Here is a 19,064-nt window from a genome sequence, read left to right on the forward strand (position 1 = left end):
TTTTCCCCCACCATTAGCCCCGTCATTCTGTGTTTGATCACCTTGTACACATTTCCCTTTTTTTCTCGTTTTGCACGGCCCAGCGCGTTTCAATTGACTTCCGTTACGGCGGCACAAAACCCATACACACGCACACAAACACGCTTTGAACACAAACCCCTTTTTTTGCTACCCCGCACAATGTAAGGGCGTGGACAGAATGAATGGGGAAGAAAAAGTGATAGATTTTCACCAGAACGCAATAGAAATCATTCGTAGCACACAAGACATTCTAACTGAATTCGGGCGCCTCACTATTTACTCATACCCATACACTCTCTCATTCACATACACATACACACTGGGTAGCATTTGTAGCTAGGATGACGATGCAACAACATAAACTCAACCATAATATTTTCCGTACATAATAATGGAATCTTTTCTATATTTTCTTTATCACATTATACACTGCCACCCTTAACTCACTACCCTCTAAAATCGACTAGATGTTTTTTTTCTTTCTTTCTCTTCCAAATGCTAGCACGATTTTCACAACCGTGAATTATTTATTAACTACTTATCGTCTCACTACACATAAACACCCAGTCCCACACACTACACTCACACACAGCACACGTACGCGAAACGTAACACACAAACACAAACCGCGGATAAGAAATCATCACACAATAGGAGCTGGGCTCAATTTGCTCACCTTTCGTAGAAGAATTTGTATTACGATTGAAGAAAATGCGTACAAACGCATTACACTTTTATTTTTATCGACGACCAAATTTGTTGTTGTTTTTTTTTAATGTTCAGTAGTAGTGCATTAACAAATAGTTTCTTTAGCAAACCGACCACACTCCAATGTTGTTGCTTCTTGCGAAGTATAACAATGAATGAGAAGCAGTAGCGAGAAATGAAAGTGAGACACCGTATGGGAACGTGTTGTGTGGTGGTCTATGAAAATGTAGCACCGAACACAAGCCACAGTGGAAACGGACAACGAACGAATACGGTAACATCAAGGGATTAAATTTATAAATAATAGAAGAATACAAAATTAATCTAACAATCAACCAATTCAATCAATGGAAATGGGGATAAAAAAGTTCTTTTTTTAAATATTCCACATATCTCATTTAGGTTTGATACGACATTTCAGGACACAAAATAACTCATAATTAAATCTTTAAACGAACAAAAGGAATAACAAATAGCAAATTTACTCAATCAAGAAACCAGTCAACGAATAGCTTAGGCAGCGCGCTGTGAATAGCCAAACAAACCAGACAAACACGACACTGTTCGAAAGGTGCTCTGCCAATTGTCGTGTAGAACTGTCACTCCATCGACAATTTCAATGCCTAGTACTGTCGCTAAGCAATCTTTCCTCGTTTTATTCCAATTTCGGTGAGTTTATGTATGCTAGAAATCTGAAATTCTCTCTTCCACAATAACTGTTAACAAAGCAATCCAGCACATAACCGCTTCTGTGAAATTTGACAACAAACTATAGAGAGTTTCAAGGTGTGACACAGACATGCAAGACAAAATCAAACTGTTTTGTTCTATGTCGTGTTTGTCTGGTTTGTTCTATGCAGGTTGACAGAGCACCTCCATATGATTGCTTGGGTTTGTTCTTGTGGTTTTGTCTGGTTTGTCTTGTTCGAGAAATGACAGCGCGCTGCCTTATTTAACAAAACTCATAATTTTACACAAATTACGATTATAATTGTAAATAGCAGTGTTTTTTTACAATTTTAAAAAGGCCCGCACTTGAGCGTTTATGTCATTCAACTATTCACCTTTGGCGGACCGTCCCACTGTCATCGAGTCGGTTGTCAAACGTTTGGAAAATGGTTGGCCGCAATAATCACGCGTAACATCCACTTTCTTTACCCAAAACGAAACAGGATTATAAACTACTGCTGAGGAAGTTATTTAAGCCGTAGTTAAGTAAATGTGTGCCGATAGACTTATAGCGAACCTAATGCCACTAAGCTTGGGCATCTAACGCGCAAGGAACACAAGTAACAGTGCTAACATTTCCCGGGCTAAGCTGCGTTACTGTCGCCGTACCTTTCGCACCCTTTCGGAAGTGGTTGCAAATTATGCTTCAAACATAGCGAATCGGTTGAAAGTTATCATCTTGTCTTTAGTCGCACCGGAAGGGAAAGACAAAACGTTCAGAACAACCCAACACGATTGGTGTGCATCGCCTTGGAAGCTTGTTCTGTTCGCGTGCTAACTGGAAAAGTGAAACCCGTTCGTGTGTGTGCGTGCGTGTGTGTGTGTTTTTTTTACTCCCAAAGGGAAATTACTAGCGGCTCACAGTATGTGGCAGGTGCGGCGGTTTAGTCTGTAAATAGTTGCGCAGTTACTTACCATCCTGCCGCCAGTTATTGGCATTGTGTTGCTGTTTGATAAATTTCGGTCCAATAACTGGTGATAAGGTTTGGTGTGGTTGGTTTTCGGGTGTTCATTCCACGGAAGCAATCGAGAATGGAGTTCTCGCAGCCACCGCCGTCAGTTGATGCCGCACCGTCGGTACAACATTTCGCCAACCCGCCGCCTATCAACCGGATCCTTAGCTACCAGCATCCGCAACCACCGAAGCAACAGTTTAACTTTTACCACCACAAACCGTACCACCACTTCAATGGGTTTCGTGGCGGTGGCCCCATGTCGCAGGATGATTTCGATGGCAAGCGGCTTCGGAAGTCTGTGATGCGTAAAACGGTTGACTATAATGCTTCCATCATCAAGGCACTCGAGGTTAGTAGGAAGTAATTGGTGATCGTTGATCGGTTCACTTAGGCAACCTTCGATAACGATGGTATTCTTGTTTCTTTCCATGTATCCATCAGTGTCGCACCTGGCAACGGGATCATCGTGACAGACGTGCCCTGCAGCCGGAGAGCATCTACATTCCCGAACTGTTGCCACCGCCAAGCTACATGGACAATCCAAGCAATGCGGTTACGACCCGCTTCGTGAAGACAGCTACGAACAAAATGCGCTGTCCGATCTTCACGCTCGCCTGGACCCCGGAAGGACGCCGATTAATTACTGGGGCGAGTTCCGGCGAGTTTACCCTATGGAATGGGCTTATGTTTAACTTCGAAACGATTCTACAGGTATGGTGAAACGGGATTTATAAAACGTTTTGTGAAGATCCCCGTTTGGTATCAAAACAATCGTTGATCGGCTTTATTATATTAATGTTTTATTCTCTTTCTTTTATTTCTCTTTCTGGCAACTTGCCTAACCAAACAGGCACACGATGTGTCCGTGCGTACGATGGTGTGGTCACACAATGACAACTGGATGGTAACGGGCGATCATGGAGGATACGTCAAGTACTGGCAGTCGAACATGAACAACGTGAAGATGTTCCAGGCTCACAAGGATCCGATACGTGGAATCAGGTACAGCAGTGGAAGTGGTTGCAGTCACTGTGGCACCATTAGCAACAGTAGCAGCACCACAATCGGACGTTGCCGCTTGGGGTTGCAGTTACGGCTTCTCACAAGGGCACGACGGGTGCAAACGACGTTGGCCGCTTTCATGCTGCTAATATTCCTGCCATTGCTCGTTCGACTAAGTATACTCTTATCTCTCTCTCTCTCACTCTTGTCTCTTCACAATCTATCCTTTTCTGTCTACGTGATCAACGTTTAAAACAATACAATACGAACATGGTTAATCCGTGTTTTGCTGTATTTGCGAATTTGGTATTGTTCTTTGTTGATTAAGTTAACTCAGTCTAGAACAGTTTTACAAAGATGGTTAAAGGAAATTTTTGATTTTCCTTTTGAAACGCACTTTGAAACTTTTGTGTACATTTTGGTACACCTGATGACAATGGGACCTTTCTTTAGTTTTTGTCTCTTACTCATCATCAGCATTTACGGTTAGCGATTTTGTGGACCAACATGCGTGGCTGTTTGCCTGTTTGCGGTTTGTAAAACCAAATCCTAACACAAAGACTGTGGATTTATTCGAAATTTGTACCTGAAAATAAAGTTAATATACGAATTTTGCTCATCTTATTTAAAATCAAACGTTCCCTAGGAACACACACGCACACCAAACTGGCTTTTTGAAAAGGCATGTGATATTGTTAGCGTAAAAATAAAATCCTTACCCGTTTGTTCACGTGTGTGCTGGGGCTGGCTGTGTTTTACAGAACCGAAGGAAACAAATAAAAGGAAACGAAATAAAGTAATGAAACAATGCTAATTTTTACACCAAATAAAAACACAATAAATGGAAAGTTCAAATAAAGTGTTCATATGACACGGAGATAAAAGGAAAGGCTTTCGCCTTAGTGCAAAATTATGCGCCATGCTTTGTACAGTTCGAAACTAGCTGAATAAAGTTCCCATAAAAAATATCTCATTTGGTTCGTTTTCGTACCGGAAAGTCGGTGCGAACACGAGCATATAAAACCCGAACCTTGCGTTTTGTACTTTTACTTGTTCTGATTTTCCGTTTTCTGAAAGTTGCGACCGAATATTGTTCTCATATTTCTTTCGAGTTGTTCCTTTTTGTTGTTGACGTGCCACATTAAAATTTTCGCGCCACAAGTGAAAGAAGAATGTGAAAATAAACATAATACACCGACTATGTTCTGAGGGTTCCATAATCACCGTGATCTTCACCAAATCGCCTGTTGTGTTCCAATGAATTTTGGTCCATGGGAGCACAAGTGATCGACCGAAATCTCTCCCGCATACACTTTATTCTGTTCTGTTAACCAGTCATATATTTATTTATTCAAACACTTGTCTTAAGTCCGGACGTAGCAACGTAGCAATACAAAACAGGATATTAACAGCATAGAAGCAGAAATGGGGGCCGCATTTCGACGTTCATGAAAGTACAGCAATGACTAACATTCTCTTTTCTCCCTCTGGGATGGTATATTTTATCCCACTTCCTGTTCTGTTTCCTTTCTTTTCCATTTTTGTTTGTTCCATAAACAGTTTCAGTCCGTCGGATTCGAAGTTTGCAAGCTGCAGCGATGATGGTACGGTGCGGGTGTGGGATTTTCTACGCTGCCAGGAAGAACGAGTCCTGCGTGGACACGGTGCCGATGTCAAGTGTGTACACTGGCACCCGCAAAAGGCACTGATCGTGTCCGGCAGCAAAGACAACCAGCAACCGATCAAGCTGTGGGATCCCAAGTGTGGCCAAGCGCTCGCTACACTGTAAGACGAAAAACCGATTGTCCTTTCGCAAGCGTTTCCGGTGTATAAAATCTTTTGTGTTTTTGTTTTCTTCCCCCAGACATGCCCACAAATCGACGGTGATGGATTTGAAGTGGAATGATAATGGTAACTGGCTGGTGACGGCTTCCCGTGACCACCTGTTGAAGTTGTTTGATCTGCGAAATCTCAGCGAGGAGGTACAGATATTCCGTGGCCACAAGAAGGAAGCGAGCGCGGTATCGTGGCATCCGATACATGAGGGTCTGTTCGCTTCTGGTGGATCCGATGGGTCGATCCTTTTCTGGAACGTTGGGTATGTATTGGAAGCAATGCAGTACACTTGTTCGATTGTTCACCTTCTGATGTGCGATCGTTTGTTCACAGCACCGATAAAGAGGTTGGCAGCATCGATATGGCACACGATAGCATCGTCTGGACGTTGGCATGGCATCCGCTTGGACATATACTCTGTTCGGGATCGAACGATCACACGGTAAAGTTTTGGACGCGCAATCGTCCCGGCGATCAGATGCGTGACAAGTACAATCTTAATACGCTGCCCGCCAGCCTAGCCGGGTTGGACGAGTGCGAGCTGGAGGAACACATCGTCATACCGGGTATGGGCCCGGAAGATAAGGTGGACATCGTGGAAAGCATAGCCACGAAGGAGGCGGGTCCGATTCCGGGGCTGGATTTAAATCTGAACAGTTTTAATGAGAAAATGCGCGAGAAGAAGATACCGTACAGTAAGCCCATCCCGCGCAACTTCCAGGCGCAGTGGAATGAATCGAGCAAACTGGACGATCATACTACCGCGGCGGATGAGATAAAGGAAGTGATCTCGCAGATCGTTGACAGCGGACCGATGGCACCGAAGAAACCGCTGCCGACCGCCATTTCGTTGTACGAGCGTACGATTGCGGTGATACGTAAGTGGTCCAATATTCTTTTTGGGGAAATTTTTTCAGCCAGACAAAGTAAAACCATGGTCCGAACGTTCTATTTTCAGCGGATAGTCCACTGGAGCAAGCGATTAGTGATGGGACGGACGCCCTAAATCGATTCATCGAGCACGGTGGCATACCGGAGCTGCATGACATATTCCCACCGTTGGAAGAACCGGAAGCACCATCGAATGGAGATGAGGAACAACCTCCGAAACCACCTGCCAAACGAGCACGGCTCGACGTTGAACCAAAGTTCTTTTACGGTCCGCTACCGTTCATTGTGGATCCGCCGGATCAATCGCGTGATTCAGTCCATTCGGTAGAAGATGCGGCGTCACGATCGAAAGATGATCCCGCGTTTGATCCGAAGCTTCCGTCGCTCTTGCAGCTGGATGTAAATCCACCGGTAGCCGTACAGTTCAACACGAGCGATCCGGTAGACGTTGGGGCAAATCGGAACAACTGGAAGGGACGGGAACGGGACAAGCATCGGGAAAAGCGTGATCTCGAGGAGGACAAAAAGATCTGGAAAGAGTACAATGATCGCAACTGGGACGAGGAAGATGACGATTCGGTGATGATTGTGGAACCGCCATCGTCCTCAGCTGCCATGCGGTCCGATACGCCCGTTAGTCAGAATACCAACAGCAATGGCCAGTGGATGTCGGAGTACGATAACGATCTACCACCTGGACCACCGCCCGGAATGCACGGTATGGCACCGTGGCAGATGGCGAACAATGGTGGCATGCAACATCCGGGTGGGATGCCACCGTTTGGAGGTGGATTCGGCGATGACGATGGTGGTCGAGCGATGGACGCATTTAATCTACAACGACCGCCACCACCAATCCCGGGTGGACCGCCTCCATTCGGTAATCCGAATCCATTCGCCATGATGGGTGGCCAGAATGAGGACGACGGTTGCTTTCCTAACAATAACAATAACAATAATCATAATGTCGGAAATCATAGGAACGAATTCAATCGGAATGATGATTGGATGCGCAACGATGGTGGTGGAAACCACAGGGGTAACCATCGAAATAGAGGCGGTGGTAGAGATTTCCGGGACGATCGAGGCGGTCGGCGGGATCGCGGGTTCGGAAGGCGGAGAAACTAAAAGTCGATCGTTAATGTGTCTCGTACCTCGTTGGAAGGTTGTACGGATGGGACATTGATGTGTGATTGTTAAAGAGGGGGGTGGTCGTTTATTCGTAACAAAAATATAGCATTTAAGAATCAATATGCTAAGTTCCCTTGTACAAATGACTGTTCCCGATGTAGAAAATAGAACGAATAAAGAAGATGAGTCTTCATGGATAACAGATCTTTCAGATAGCTTTGGGTCGGTGAATCATCCGGCGGTAAGATACGATCAAGAATGAAGATTGTATAAAGATTCAAGATTTTGTAGAGAAGGGAATAAGGTTTGCTCCAGGTGATTTTCATTTAACATCATTACTATCGTGCTATCTTTTTGGGGATCGTCTTTTTTCGTGTAAAATTCACGTAGAAAACTAAATACCGAATTGTGCACAGTTTCTGAATCATTTCTAAACCATTTTGAAACATTGTAATTAATAAAAACGGTTCAATTTGAAATAGACGCCATTACTGTATCTGGCAACACTGTCACGTGATGCGAGTACATCGTGGTTATCGTGTCTACTTTTTTATTCAAACAATTGTTTCCTGCTTGATAATTTTTGTGAGAAGAATTTAGATTAAAAAACACATTTTTTTACATTTATTTCTGCTTAACATAAGTATAAATATAATATTTTTGTGCATAAATAAAAAAAAAGCTAACAAAATGTCAACTAGCTTGGCCACTGTCGGTGCCGAATGTGCGAACGCAGTGCATCGCTTTTGTTTACGTCGTCGGTACTTTCGCTTGCTCCAAACATCGCTAAAAAAATAGATTTCGCGTCCGCTTTTCCACTTTCTGTGTCCAACTGTCCGTCTGATGACATCCTCCCAGGATGCGTGCTACATATCCCTGCTGGGACTGGCGGAATACTTTCGCACTTCGACTCCGCCAGATATCAAGAAGTGCATCCAGTGCTTGCAGGCATTGTTTACGTTCAAGCCACCGCTAAAGGTGGAAGCCCGTACGCACCTACAGCTCGGGCAGATACTGATGGCCTACACAAAAAATACCGACCTAGCAAAGAACCATCTCGAGCAAGCGGTTAGTAGGGAAAGAATGCCAGGTTCAGGCAAATTATAAATGCTTCTGTGGCTTCTTTTCAGTGGATCCTATCGGAAAACATCAACAACTTCGACGATGTAAAGTTCGACACGGCCAGCTTGCTTGCACAGTTGTACCAGCAGCAGGATCAAAGTTCGCTCGCAAAACCAGTGCTACGGAAAGCGATCGAATTATCCCAGCACAATGTTTACTGGCACTGTAAACTGCTGTTCCAGCTAGCGGTAAGTGGCCGTAGCTTTAGAAATCAATTTCATTTGTTTTAAGCAATTTTTCCACCAACAATAGCAAACGCACGCAACGGACAAAGAATACACGCTGGCCTCGGAACTGTTGGCAGTGGGTGTAGAATCAACGGACGAATCGAACGCGACGTATCTGAAGTCATTGTTTCTATTAAGCCGCGCCATGATAATGATGATCGAGCGAAAAACAAATGATGTCCTAGCGATACTGAGCCAAGCCAGCCCGATCATCGACCACTCCATCCAGAACTTTCATCTGAAGGAGTACCTGAAGGTGTTTTTCTACGTACTACAAGTGTGCCACTATCTACAGCTGGGACAGGTGAAAACGGTGAAAACGAGTTTAAAAATGTTACAGCAAAGCATTCAAACGATCATTGCACCGAACTGGCCATCGGATGAACAAATCTTCGGACAAAACAACACGGAAATGTTTATGTGGCTACCGAAGGAGCAGCTGTACGTGCTCGTTTATCTGGTCACCGTGTCACACTCCATGATGGCTGGATACATGGACAAGGCGCAAAAGTACACCGAAAAGGCTTTGACCCAAATCGAGAAACTTAAATGTAAGGTTGCGTGTAACCGACTGTTTAGACGAATTTAAAACTAAATGTTTGTCCTTTTTTCCATTCCATCTTCCCAGCGCAAGAAAACAAACCGATCTTGGCAGTGTTTCAGATCATACTGCTGGAGCACATCATCATGTGCCGGTTGGTGATGGGTAACAAATCGCTAGCCATCAAGGAGATCGCACTGGCGAAGGATGTGTGCCTGTCGTCTTCGAACAAATTTCTGTTGAAGAAGCACGCGCCACAGCTGCACTGTTTGCTCGGCCTGTACGCAATGTCTACCAGCTTGTTTGAGCATGCGGAAAAGCAATTTTACGCCTGTATCCAGGAAACGACCGAACGGGAGCTCAAACTGTTTGCCAACTTGAACCTTGCCATCGTTTACTTGCGGACGAAGCGGGAGCAGGATCTGCGCAACATTCTCGAGCAGATACAGCAGGAAAATTCGCAATGCTCCAACAGCCAGGCACTGATGGGAAGTTTCTACTACGTGCAAGGATTGAACGCATTCCACAAGAGTAGCTTCCATGAGGCTAAGTAAGTAGTTGGGTTTTATCGGGTGTAATTCGTTGTTAACATTGTAATGTTACTTTTCATCATCTTCCAACAGACGCTTCCTGCGTGAAACGCTTAAGATGGCAAACGCGGAAGATCTGAACCGACTGACGTCCTGTTCGCTCGTACTACTGAGCCACGTGTTCCTTAGCATCGGTAACTCGAAGGAAAGCATGAACATGGTTACGCCGGCAATGCAGCTGGCTTCCAAAATTCCGGACATACACGTACAGCTGTGGGGCAGTGCCATACTGAAGGATCTGCATCGGATGCTGAAGGAACCGACGCAGGAGATTGAAGCGTACAACAATCACGTCAACTTCTCCCAGAACCTAATTGCCGATCAGCTGAAGTGTACCAAATTTCCGGAACATGCGCTCATTAATTGGTTCCAGGGTGATCCACCGCTGCCGATGTTGTCCCAGGATCTGTTGGTACAACCGACCGCAACCATCGTAGCACCGGTGGCGATCGCTTCCGGTTCGGGAGTACCGATAGTGGTACAACAGCAGCAACAGCAACAGCAGCAATCGGGTGGAACGTATGTGCGATTACCGGGAACGTTAAATCAGCAAATTATGTTCCAGTAGACGGGCCAGCCAGTTGCCAACCGGGACCGATTATACAGTCACTTAGTAAGTCACAGATTAAGTCGCATGCTGTAGAGATGGATAACCTGCCCAGGAAGGTGTGGTTTTTGATCGCAGAGAGCTGTTTTCTGACTTCACTGGTCCCTTAAATACTTCCCCGAGGCAACATGAAAAAAAATTATGTACAGTACATGTTACTGTCTGCCTGTGTGGCAAAGGCAATGCGTGAAATAAGTGTGTAAATGAAATAAATTTTAACTCAAGCGTTTCGCTTTAAATTGTGCACTTTTTACTTACTTATCCCCAAAAAGGATTCCAATATCACTGCGAAACAAGAACACTTTGAATGAAGGCGAAAAGGCCGGGCGAAAAATGACTGACATTCCGGGCGAAAACAATGATCTTCCTGTGTTGTGAGTGGAACGGTTTGTAATTAATTGCTGTGCAGAGGATCAGAAAGATAATTTTCGTTTTACAATTTATGTACTTGTGGAAAAGAGTCAAGGGAAAAAATTCTAAAATTAAATAAAGGGCTGGTGTAGCATCAATTGGGGGGAGCACTGTATCATATTTCCCTTTGACAGCGCGAAAGATGCGTATGTGTGTGAGTATGCGTGTCGGCAACGTGTCAGTTGCATTTGTTGACAATTTTTGCTAGGTCCATTTGGGGTGAGTTGTGGAAGCAGATATCCAGTTACAGCTGTTGGATATTCTTCAGCAGTTTTTACAACACATTCCCAAGCACTAGAATAATCATATCTTGTGTTAGATACACGTATAATTTATACAAATTAGACAAAACCTCACAGAGCGATGGCAGTGTAAGTGAAGGGGAAGTGCTAGCGCTTGAACCACATTGTATCGTACTTTCACTTGTATTTTCTCCTTCCAGATCGAAGGTTACCTTTAAGATTACACTCACATCCGATCCGAAGTTGCCTTTCAAGGTGTAAGTTACTTTTCAACCTGCTTTAAGCCTTTTTGTACATGATGTAATAGAAACGGTGTTTCTTCCGCTAACTTCCCGCATTCCAGGTTAAGCGTACCGGAAGCGACACCCTTCACGGCGGTTCTAAAGTTTGCCGCAGAAGAGTTTAAAGTGCCACCAGCAACGAGTGCCATCATTACGGACGATGGTATTGGTATTAATCCGCAGCAAACCGCCGGTACCGTGTTCCTCAAGCATGGTTCCGAACTGCGGTTAATTCCCCGGGATCGTGTCGGAAGCTGTTGAATGACCTGCTTGCAAGAGAGGTATTGGTTTCTTTCGCTGCTCTTGACGTAATTATGTGATACGCAACACAACATCCGCGCGTCCGCTCTGTGCGAAAGCATTTTTATTAATTGTTATTCTGCTTTTTTTTCTTCATTTGCTGTGTCGATTGAAATAAATATTTTTCTTCATAACGTAAGCGCCTTAAGTTCCACCCCGGTTCGGTCACCTTACCTACGACACTTGCTGACGTATCCAGTGTAGAAATTTGGAAACGTCGGTAAACACGGAATATTGGTTCGGATCGCAAAGGAGCAAGTTCCGACGCTGTGCACTGATTGATACGATGCCTCGCACGTGATAGCGTGAACCCTCGGCAAACACTAATCCACCACCGCTGTCACCGTTGCACACGGAGTTACCTGCGAAAGATGGTAGGGAGCGTTGTCAGAAAGCTTTTTCTTTGCCATCGTCACCCACTACTTACCATCCGCATGTCCGGCGCAGAAAGATTCGCCTACTGCAAGCACACCATTAAACTGGACATTACGCTGGGAGCACATCTTCTGCGAGACAACCGGAACTTCGAGATAGTTCAGCACATTGCTGATCACTCCATTTCGGTTAAAGCCCCAGCCGGTAACTTTACCTTCGCGACCATAGAACGTACTGATGTCTACCGTCCGGTTGTACAGACAGACGGGCTTTATGAAGCTGTTGTAGGTGATGTTACGCTTGAGACGAAGCAAACCTATATCCGTCGTGTACATTACCGGATTGTAGTCCCGATGTATGATGACCTCATCGGCGGTACGATAAAAATGATCATCAATCGTACTGATGTCGATGATACCCGTGTACACACGAAACAGGTCCACGTCGAGCGTTTCATTGGTGTTCTGACGTGTGACACAGTGGGCGGCCGTTAGAATCCAGCGTCTTCCAATGATACTTCCACCACACTGATACTCCTGTTTCAGTTATACCACAGGTATGTATATATTCAGAGATAATTTTACTTGCAAATGTGTGTCACTCGAGAAATACTCACCTCGTCAAGATAGATCGCTACGTGCCACGGATGTTCGCCTTGGTTAGATGCCATTCCACCGATAATTCGCGATCGTATGCGAGTACCGATCGGTTCTAAAACTGTAGCACATTCGTTCTTTTCCAATGGCCAACTTGAACTATCGTACTAAAGTAACAAAAAAAACGATCAGTTAATGAGGTGGGCTTTTCTTCTCTTTAAAAAAAACATGTCCTACCGTATCCTCCATTGATTGTTGGGATACGATGCGCCGGTTTCCCTCCGGTACGGTGCGCTCCGTGGTGGTAGTTGTCGTTCTCCGGTAATTATTTTCCTGCGGTTCGTTCAACACGCGTCGCTTTCGCTGCTGACAGTGGTTGTGACCGTTAAAGTTCACCTCAACGACATCCGGTATCGGTCCCATCTGATTGTAGCGGACGAAGAAGTTTAACTCTATCTCTGCATCCTTCGCCAGGATGAAGGTTCGATTTTCGATCCTAAACCGCACACTATCATCCGTTGTCACCTCACCGAATGGGTTCTATGGGACAGAAGGCGAAAGCGTTACTCAATCGAAAGTGTCCTTTAAAGCTCCTCTCCCTCATTCTGCCCTTCATTACCCCTACCCCCATCATGTACACTGGTTGATCGAAAACAATCTCGATCAAGGCACGATCAACCGTGTTTTCTGCTACGAGTTGAATCACCGCATCCCAACGTCCCGAAGAAACGATCACACCGGTATGTATCGCTTGGCAGGACGAGTTGAACTGATGTGCCGGTACCGTAGTTCCATTTCGTGCGTGTACCTCCGGTTGACTGGTGCTGGTTGAACCTTGCCCAGGAGATCCTATCCATGGATCACGGAAATTCCTTATTAGTGGTCTACAAAAGAAAGCATGTTGTGTATCAGGTGAAGATCGACTCTGTCCACTGGTTTGTACCTTAAATTGTTTACCGGACAAACCGTAACACCGTTAACCTCAATTCGAACGACCGTCGGCGGAGTAACGGATGTGTAGGACACCTCCAATGGAATCCTCACGACGGTTCCGGCGCGCAACGGGTACGTCAGATTTGCAATGTGAAAGCTGTGATGATCGATCGTACTGACTCTTCCGAAGTAATTCTGATTTGAATACAAATGCATACATTATCAAAACAATTATCATAAATAATAGTTTCCAATAGACATCAAGCGTCGTGCTACTTCTAGGGCGTGATCGCTAACTAGACGTTTCTGCGAAAAGCGATGACGTTCGACTACTGGTAACTACTACTACCAGTGCAAAATGGAAGATTTCTCTTCACACCGCTGCAGTGTGACTCACTATGCATCACATCAGGATCGATCAATGATCACCTCTTTGGCTAGTGAATTAGTAATGAAAAAGATATTTCTTTTTCCTACAGCAACATCTTGCAATTGGAGACGTGCAGGTGTGATTTTAATAGAAATGCAACAAACTGCACGCCATTTTTGCTCCATACTCCATTGATAGCCTTTGCCTTGGCAAGCCTTTATCAAATGAAATACTGCATCGTTTGCATCGGTGCACGACATTACGTACGTATTATTTGTAAACATGAACCACACGATCACGAAGTTGCAATGGCGCAACTACTATAATAAGGTGCGATCGGGGTGCGATCTAGCAGTCCACAGAAATCCTTTCACCAGTTTCCGCCATATCTTACCGTGAGTTGTTCCACTTCACGATCAAACTGCACTACCAGCTGCACGTAACGGATCGTTATGTTGGGACGTAATACAAGCGTTCCTTCGTACTGCTTCCGATATGTGTCTTCATGATCGATCGTAAATAGATCACTGCAACTTGTTGTCTGTGGCGTTGGTAAACGAACTTCTGCACTTTGACCCATGCGTACGTAGGTGGCCAATGTACAGACGGGTACACACAATAGCACAACGTAAAACATTACCGTGGTGGGAATCTTTAGTCTGCTACTGTGGTGAACCATTTTAGCTGGCCGTAATAGCTCCTTACTGGTCGAAGATCACGGACCGAATGAGTTAAGATCGGTGGCGTACTGCAATGCCAGCGTCGAGCGCGAACCAAACACGCCTGTCCGATAATCCCGACCCTTGGGATTGATAATGGCGCCAAGCATTTCAATCAACACGCGTTCCCTCTCTGTTTTTCTCTCCTTCTCTCTGTCACACGTAACCCTGGTTAGACGATGATGGATGGGTGGATTAAGAGTATTACTGATGCAAAGGCTGACTAGTACTCTTAATGATGACGTATCGCCTCGGTCAAAGAACACAATGTCGCCACTAGAGTGACGTCGTTGATAAGCCTAGAATTATCGGTTTGGGGAAACCGTGCGAATCTGTACTACAGTTTGTGAGCAATAAGAAAACATCCAATACGTAATCTTCGTAACATATGGGTAACATTTTTATTTTGTTACTAAATTATTCCAGTAATCTACATATTCTTAATATTATAAACATTCGTGCTAGTACTATTGTTTCTCAACATTTTCATCGGCACTGTAATAGCTACATTAGACTCCTTATCCAGGACGTAAATTTAGCCGCATCCGTAAACACGACGTAATGTTTCGAGTCACAGCGGAATCGATCCTGTAGTGCCGCACTGACCGACACTATGCCCCGCAGATACCACAGGTTGTTGTGCTTAAACACCATACCACCGCCACTGTCACCGTTACACACGGAGGTACCATTCTTGAACCCGGCACAGAACGATGTGTCCGAGGTGACCTTGCTGAAGAAGTCCCGGTTCGACCAGATGCATGTTTCGTGCGCTACCACCGGCATCTGGGCGAAGGAAAGCCTCGAACTGACCAACCCATGCTCGTTATATCCCCAACCCGGCACTAGCCCTATCTTGTTGATCAGCGCCTTGTAGTCATCGTCAAAGTTCCACAAACAGACGGGCCGCACAAAGTTGCTATACTTAATGTCCTCTTTCAGTACGAGCACAGCAATATCGTTGAAGAACCGCTCGTGCTGATACTGGGCCGGGATGTGGATCGTACGTATTTGGGCATCCTCTTCCGGACCGTTCCATTTGCCTAGATCAATCTTACCGAAGTACAGTAGCAAACTGCCAGCATCGACCGGTTTGGTGCTTTTCTCCAGCGTCACACAGTGTGCTGCAGTGATGCTTGCCCGGCGCGATATTAACGTAGCGCCGCAGAGATACTTTAGCTCCGTTACCGTACTCCGGTACAGGGCTCCGTGCCATGGGAATTGGCCCCGTTCCGATACAGTACCGTGCGTTACTAGTGGGTTCGCCTTCGGGACAACCGTACCACAGATGTCTCCCTCGTATTTGTTGATGTAGTGCGTTTGGGTAGACTTTGGTGAACTGTCCTGCTGAAGGAATGCATAATCTCCGGCAAAGTATTGCTCGCGATTGCTGCTTGGAGTAGCCGTTGTGACCGAAATTGGAGCTAGAGTAGTGAAACCTTTGTCAGCGATCAGTGGAACACTGGAGACACGCTGCGTGGCACTCTCCGGTACAAGTGATCTTGGTGTTGGTTGATCCCATTTACGCTCGTCGGCGATCGGTCGGTAAGTCGTCGTAGTGACACGTCTATTCGCAACTCTGTGACTAGAAAGGAGAAGAGAGCATATATTATCGAATGCATATTTTATCAGATCTCAACCGCCTAATGATCTACCGATCGGTGTCGTGATCCTTCCCATCTACACTTCCAGTCGAGCTTGACGAGTGTTCCACATGGTCATCTGTGTTGAATCTGGGTGGATACACATCGCCAGAGTGTGCTGGCGAACTGTGGGAGCTCTTCGCATCGGTAGCTCTGGTGGCCACCGTACTACTACTGCGCGAAGAGCCTAAGGAACTAGAGGAGTACAGGGGCTGTACGTGGGATTCTACGGGTGGATGCGTTACGTGGGAATTGATCGGTTGTACTACGGGTGTGTAGACATCGGCTATAATGTCATCAGTTTCGCTAGACGTTCTGTTACAACAACGAGGGAACGGTTAGTGGCTACTACAAGCTTCAACTACCAATGCTACTTACGCTACTTGCGGATTGCCATAGTTCGTTCCAGCTGGTCGGGCATTCGGCCGTACCGGATTTTGGCGCGTTTCCGTACAAATGTTCTGTCCATTGAACCGGATCTGACGCAGCAATGGAACCGGTCGGTCCGGTGCGTAACGTACGAAGAATTTAACGATCACTACCTCACCTGCCCGCACACGGTACGATTTGTCCATGATGTGGAAATGGACATTATCGTCCGTGTTGTACTGCCGCAGGAATGTCTGGAATGGGAAATGAGGAAGGTTCATTACGGTTTATCAAACCACAAAGAGCTTTTGCTTGATAACTAACCCCAAACGAAAGCACCGGTGAGGAAAAAATAATGTCCACAAAGATACCGTACAGGGGCACATTACTCTTCAGGCGTATTGTCCCGAACCAGGTATCGTATGAATCATCGCGTTCGTCGTACGAAAACACTGCCGGACATGGAGACGTCTTTTGATGGCTGATCTTGACGCAGGCGCTCAGAATTGCTAACGCATAGAGTAGCTGCAAGTGCAAGAGAACGCAGATTGCATTAAGGAAGCGTGCTTTGTTTTGTTGTAGGGTATTGAACAAACTGTTTCCATAAAAAAACAAACTAGAACAGATCATTTAATCGACGCTTCATAACATCGCAATAGTGAGATTCCGTTTTGCCTGTTTTGCTCCACCTACAGGCATTTCCGGTTTGATGTTTAATTAAATATGCGTATAATGCAGTCAGCGGCCATCTCGCGTGTAGCGATAACCCCCATGGCCCCCTTATGTCCCCCATCATCACGACACAAGATCACCCGCCCCTCCACCGCGCGAAATTAGCAGATCGTATCGAATAATAATCAATGATCATGAGTAGACACTTGCCAGCAAGCGCCAATACTTAGGCCACTGTCGTTCTACGTAAACGACGCGGCTTGGTGACTTCAACGATCGGTAGAAGGGAAAGATACGGCTACAAACTGGGCTTGATGTCAGCAGGCAGGTTATCATAGGAATAGAAGAATCGATCTACCAGACTCACATTGTGCACTGTTTGTGAATTGGTTCTTGATACGTACAAAATTTTCCACTGAAATACGATACTGCACTACTGTGGTGCGCAACTGCGTTCGAAAGAAGACGAAATGGTCGAAAAACCTGTTCATATCGCACACAATGTTCGGTGAAATAGGAAACAATCATCGCAAACAGGTTCACTTTGTAGATCGCTATTAATATCGAGCTGTTTTAAAGATTTCAAACACTCAAATCATTTTGTGTCCTGCTAATTCTTCACTAAAATGCGCATTAAATTTAATATTTTTAATTCACCTTCATGCTGTAATAAGTGGCACAAAACACTATCCTAACGGCATTCGATTCGTGACGATCGGATTGCTTTACTGCTGTAACTTTGCACTCGTGCAGCTTGCACGACGACACTTTGGAACGAACAAACCACACCGTCCGGCTACGGCTACGACACTAAGAATGTAACTAGTTTTTGCTTCACCTGATCTCACTTGCTTCAAGTGTCTGCGATGCTTGATAGCACTCACTTGCACTTGTCTCTACGGTTACAGTGCGATCAGACATGCGTTCCGTACGGCTAGTCACAAGTCACTGTGACGTAGGTCGGTCACATTTTAACGCACATCAGTGTGCACCTTGAGGGATTCCCATTTCCATGCGGTTACCTGCAGAAGCTAGGAAAGTTTTTGGTTAAGATGTACTTGTCCCAGTGAAGGTCACGGTTAGAGGTAAGTTACCTGTTTGTAGTGATCTTTATGCCATAAACGGACGCGCAAAGAGGTGCTATTAGATGAGTTGCGGAGAAATGGTTTAAACGAAATGTGCTAATAATTGGTACGAGATTTCATACCCGGTTCTCTCGTGTAAGATCGTGTAAGCCGTTATAACAAAAAATCGCCAATAAAAATATTCGTCAAGGTCATCTGGAGAGTTCTGAGAATATCGAGGAGAATCCTCGTTAAATCCTTCAAGACCTACTGCTACTGTTTGAAGGTAATTCTAGATTCTAACTGACAAAATCCAGTTTGTTCTTTCTTTCTTATGTGTTGTTGTGATCTCCAGTGATCGTCAATTATCTTCAAGAAAATAGAGCTCTATTGTTTTTTTCTGTTTATCGGTTTCATCAGGAAATCTTCATCCCTGTAATATCACACTAAATCCCACATCTCTCTCTTCTTGGCTTTAACGACCTTACAGGTCACGGCGGCCATTTCTGGCTTACTAGACTTATTTTTACCACGTAGCCGGATAGTCAGTCCTTGCTAGGGGGGGACGCTCCTGATGGGATATGAACCCGGTCCGGCCGTGTGGACTGGCGCCGTTTATCACATCCACCATCGGGCCGCCCCTAAATCCCACATAAAGCTATCTAAATATATACTAATGGAAGGCCAATTTTGAAAAGCGATTTAGAGCTATTTTTTATAGTTTATAT

The 19,064-nt window shown here is 45.2% G+C and overlaps 7 protein-coding genes across 9 annotated transcripts in view; 4 read left to right on the forward strand and 3 right to left on the reverse strand.

Moving 5' to 3' along the window:
* Window positions 1–889, reverse strand: part of LOC125763050 (putative uncharacterized protein DDB_G0291608) — a 54,285-nt gene extending 53,396 nt beyond the window's left edge. For both annotated transcript variants that reach the window (XM_049425810.1, XM_049425808.1), the window contains exon 1: window positions 698–889. The gene's annotated coding sequence lies outside the window, so the exon portion shown is untranslated. The remainder of the gene's footprint in view (window positions 1–697) is intronic.
* A 941-nt stretch (window positions 890–1,830) lies between these two features.
* Window positions 1,831–7,474, forward strand: LOC125763048 (pre-mRNA 3' end processing protein WDR33). The gene is made up of 7 exons (XM_049425800.1): window positions 1,831–2,763; window positions 2,856–3,125; window positions 3,265–3,416; window positions 4,977–5,201; window positions 5,281–5,514; window positions 5,586–6,130; window positions 6,211–7,474. The coding sequence occupies exons 1-7, from the start codon at window positions 2,491–2,493 to the stop codon at window positions 7,269–7,271; spliced, it is 2,760 nt and encodes a 919-aa protein (XP_049281757.1). The 5' UTR covers window positions 1,831–2,490; the 3' UTR covers window positions 7,272–7,474.
* Window positions 7,475–7,998: 524 nt separating this feature from the next.
* LOC125763065 (MAU2 chromatid cohesion factor homolog) lies at window positions 7,999–10,600 on the forward strand. The gene is made up of 5 exons (XM_049425845.1): window positions 7,999–8,342; window positions 8,405–8,584; window positions 8,649–9,174; window positions 9,252–9,714; window positions 9,788–10,600. The coding sequence occupies exons 1-5, from the start codon at window positions 8,118–8,120 to the stop codon at window positions 10,320–10,322; spliced, it is 1,929 nt and encodes a 642-aa protein (XP_049281802.1). The 5' UTR covers window positions 7,999–8,117; the 3' UTR covers window positions 10,323–10,600.
* A 323-nt stretch (window positions 10,601–10,923) lies between these two features.
* Window positions 10,924–11,729, forward strand: LOC125763143 (ubiquitin-fold modifier 1). Its single transcript, XM_049425983.1, has 3 exons — window positions 10,924–11,143; window positions 11,215–11,271; window positions 11,358–11,729. The coding sequence occupies exons 1-3, from the start codon at window positions 11,136–11,138 to the stop codon at window positions 11,554–11,556; spliced, it is 264 nt and encodes an 87-aa protein (XP_049281940.1). The 5' UTR covers window positions 10,924–11,135; the 3' UTR covers window positions 11,557–11,729.
* On the reverse strand, window positions 11,630–14,653 carry LOC125763066 (complement C1r subcomponent-like protein). 2 transcript variants are annotated; one of them, XM_049425846.1, is made up of 7 exons: window positions 14,264–14,653; window positions 13,510–13,694; window positions 13,186–13,450; window positions 12,804–13,106; window positions 12,587–12,733; window positions 12,023–12,506; window positions 11,630–11,957 (listed from the first exon to the last, which is right to left on the reverse strand). In XM_049425846.1, exons 1-7 carry the CDS (start codon window positions 14,546–14,548, stop codon window positions 11,770–11,772), a joined length of 1,857 nt encoding a protein of 618 aa, XP_049281803.1. In that variant the 5' UTR covers window positions 14,549–14,653; the 3' UTR covers window positions 11,630–11,769. The 2 variants fall into 2 exon arrangements, with proteins under 2 accessions (XP_049281803.1, XP_049281804.1); XM_049425847.1 differs by having other exon boundaries at window positions 13,192–13,450; window positions 14,264–14,652.
* LOC125763086 (galactosylgalactosylxylosylprotein 3-beta-glucuronosyltransferase P) overlaps window positions 12,416–19,064 on the forward strand; it is a 58,450-nt gene continuing 51,801 nt past the window's right edge. The window contains exon 1 of the mRNA XM_049425901.1: window positions 12,416–12,526. The gene's annotated coding sequence lies outside the window, so the exon portion shown is untranslated. The remainder of the gene's footprint in view (window positions 12,527–19,064) is intronic.
* On the reverse strand, window positions 14,962–18,193 carry LOC125763068 (serine protease filzig-like). The gene is made up of 5 exons (XM_049425849.1): window positions 17,930–18,193; window positions 16,925–17,125; window positions 16,610–16,854; window positions 16,244–16,546; window positions 14,962–16,173 (listed from the first exon to the last, which is right to left on the reverse strand). Exons 1-5 carry the CDS (start codon window positions 17,933–17,935, stop codon window positions 15,093–15,095), a joined length of 1,836 nt encoding a protein of 611 aa, XP_049281806.1. The 5' UTR covers window positions 17,936–18,193; the 3' UTR covers window positions 14,962–15,092.

The sequence above is a fragment of the Anopheles funestus genome, chromosome 2RL (assembly GCF_943734845.2).
Source record: "Anopheles funestus chromosome 2RL, idAnoFuneDA-416_04, whole genome shotgun sequence".
NCBI lineage: Eukaryota > Metazoa > Arthropoda > Insecta > Diptera > Culicidae > Anopheles > Anopheles funestus.

Excerpts from the sequence above, each read along its gene's own strand:
- LOC125763048 (XM_049425800.1), top strand. The coding sequence starts at position 2,491 with ATGGAGTTCTCGCAGCCACCGCCGTCAGTTGATGCCGCACCGTCGGTA. Across the intron at positions 3,417-4,976 it reads GATCCGATACGTGGAATCAG|TTTCAGTCCGTCGGATTCGA; the intron begins GTACAGCAGTGG and ends TTCCATAAACAG. Across the intron at positions 6,131-6,210 it reads GCGTACGATTGCGGTGATAC|CGGATAGTCCACTGGAGCAA; the intron begins GTAAGTGGTCCA and ends TTCTATTTTCAG.
- LOC125763065 (XM_049425845.1), top strand. The coding sequence starts at position 8,118 with ATGACATCCTCCCAGGATGCGTGCTACATATCCCTGCTGGGACTGGCG. Across the intron at positions 8,343-8,404 it reads AGAACCATCTCGAGCAAGCG|TGGATCCTATCGGAAAACAT; the intron begins GTTAGTAGGGAA and ends GCTTCTTTTCAG. Across the intron at positions 8,585-8,648 it reads AACTGCTGTTCCAGCTAGCG|CAAACGCACGCAACGGACAA; the intron begins GTAAGTGGCCGT and ends CACCAACAATAG.
- LOC125763143 (XM_049425983.1), top strand. Across the intron at positions 11,272-11,357 it reads CCGAAGTTGCCTTTCAAGGT|GTTAAGCGTACCGGAAGCGA; the intron begins GTAAGTTACTTT and ends CCCGCATTCCAG.
- LOC125763066 (XM_049425846.1), bottom strand. The coding sequence starts at position 14,548 with ATGGTTCACCACAGTAGCAGACTAAAGATTCCCACCACGGTAATGTTT. Across the intron at positions 13,451-13,509 it reads TGTCCGGTAAACAATTTAAG|ACCACTAATAAGGAATTTCC; the intron begins GTACAAACCAGT and ends TTTCTTTTGTAG. Across the intron at positions 11,958-12,022 it reads CTGCGCCGGACATGCGGATG|GTAACTCCGTGTGCAACGGT; the intron begins GTAAGTAGTGGG and ends CATCTTTCGCAG.
- LOC125763068 (XM_049425849.1), bottom strand. Across the intron at positions 16,547-16,609 it reads TATGGCAATCCGCAAGTAGC|AACGTCTAGCGAAACTGATG; the intron begins GTAAGTAGCATT and ends TTGTTGTAACAG. Across the intron at positions 16,174-16,243 it reads AAGGATCACGACACCGATCG|TCACAGAGTTGCGAATAGAC; the intron begins GTAGATCATTAG and ends TCTCCTTTCTAG.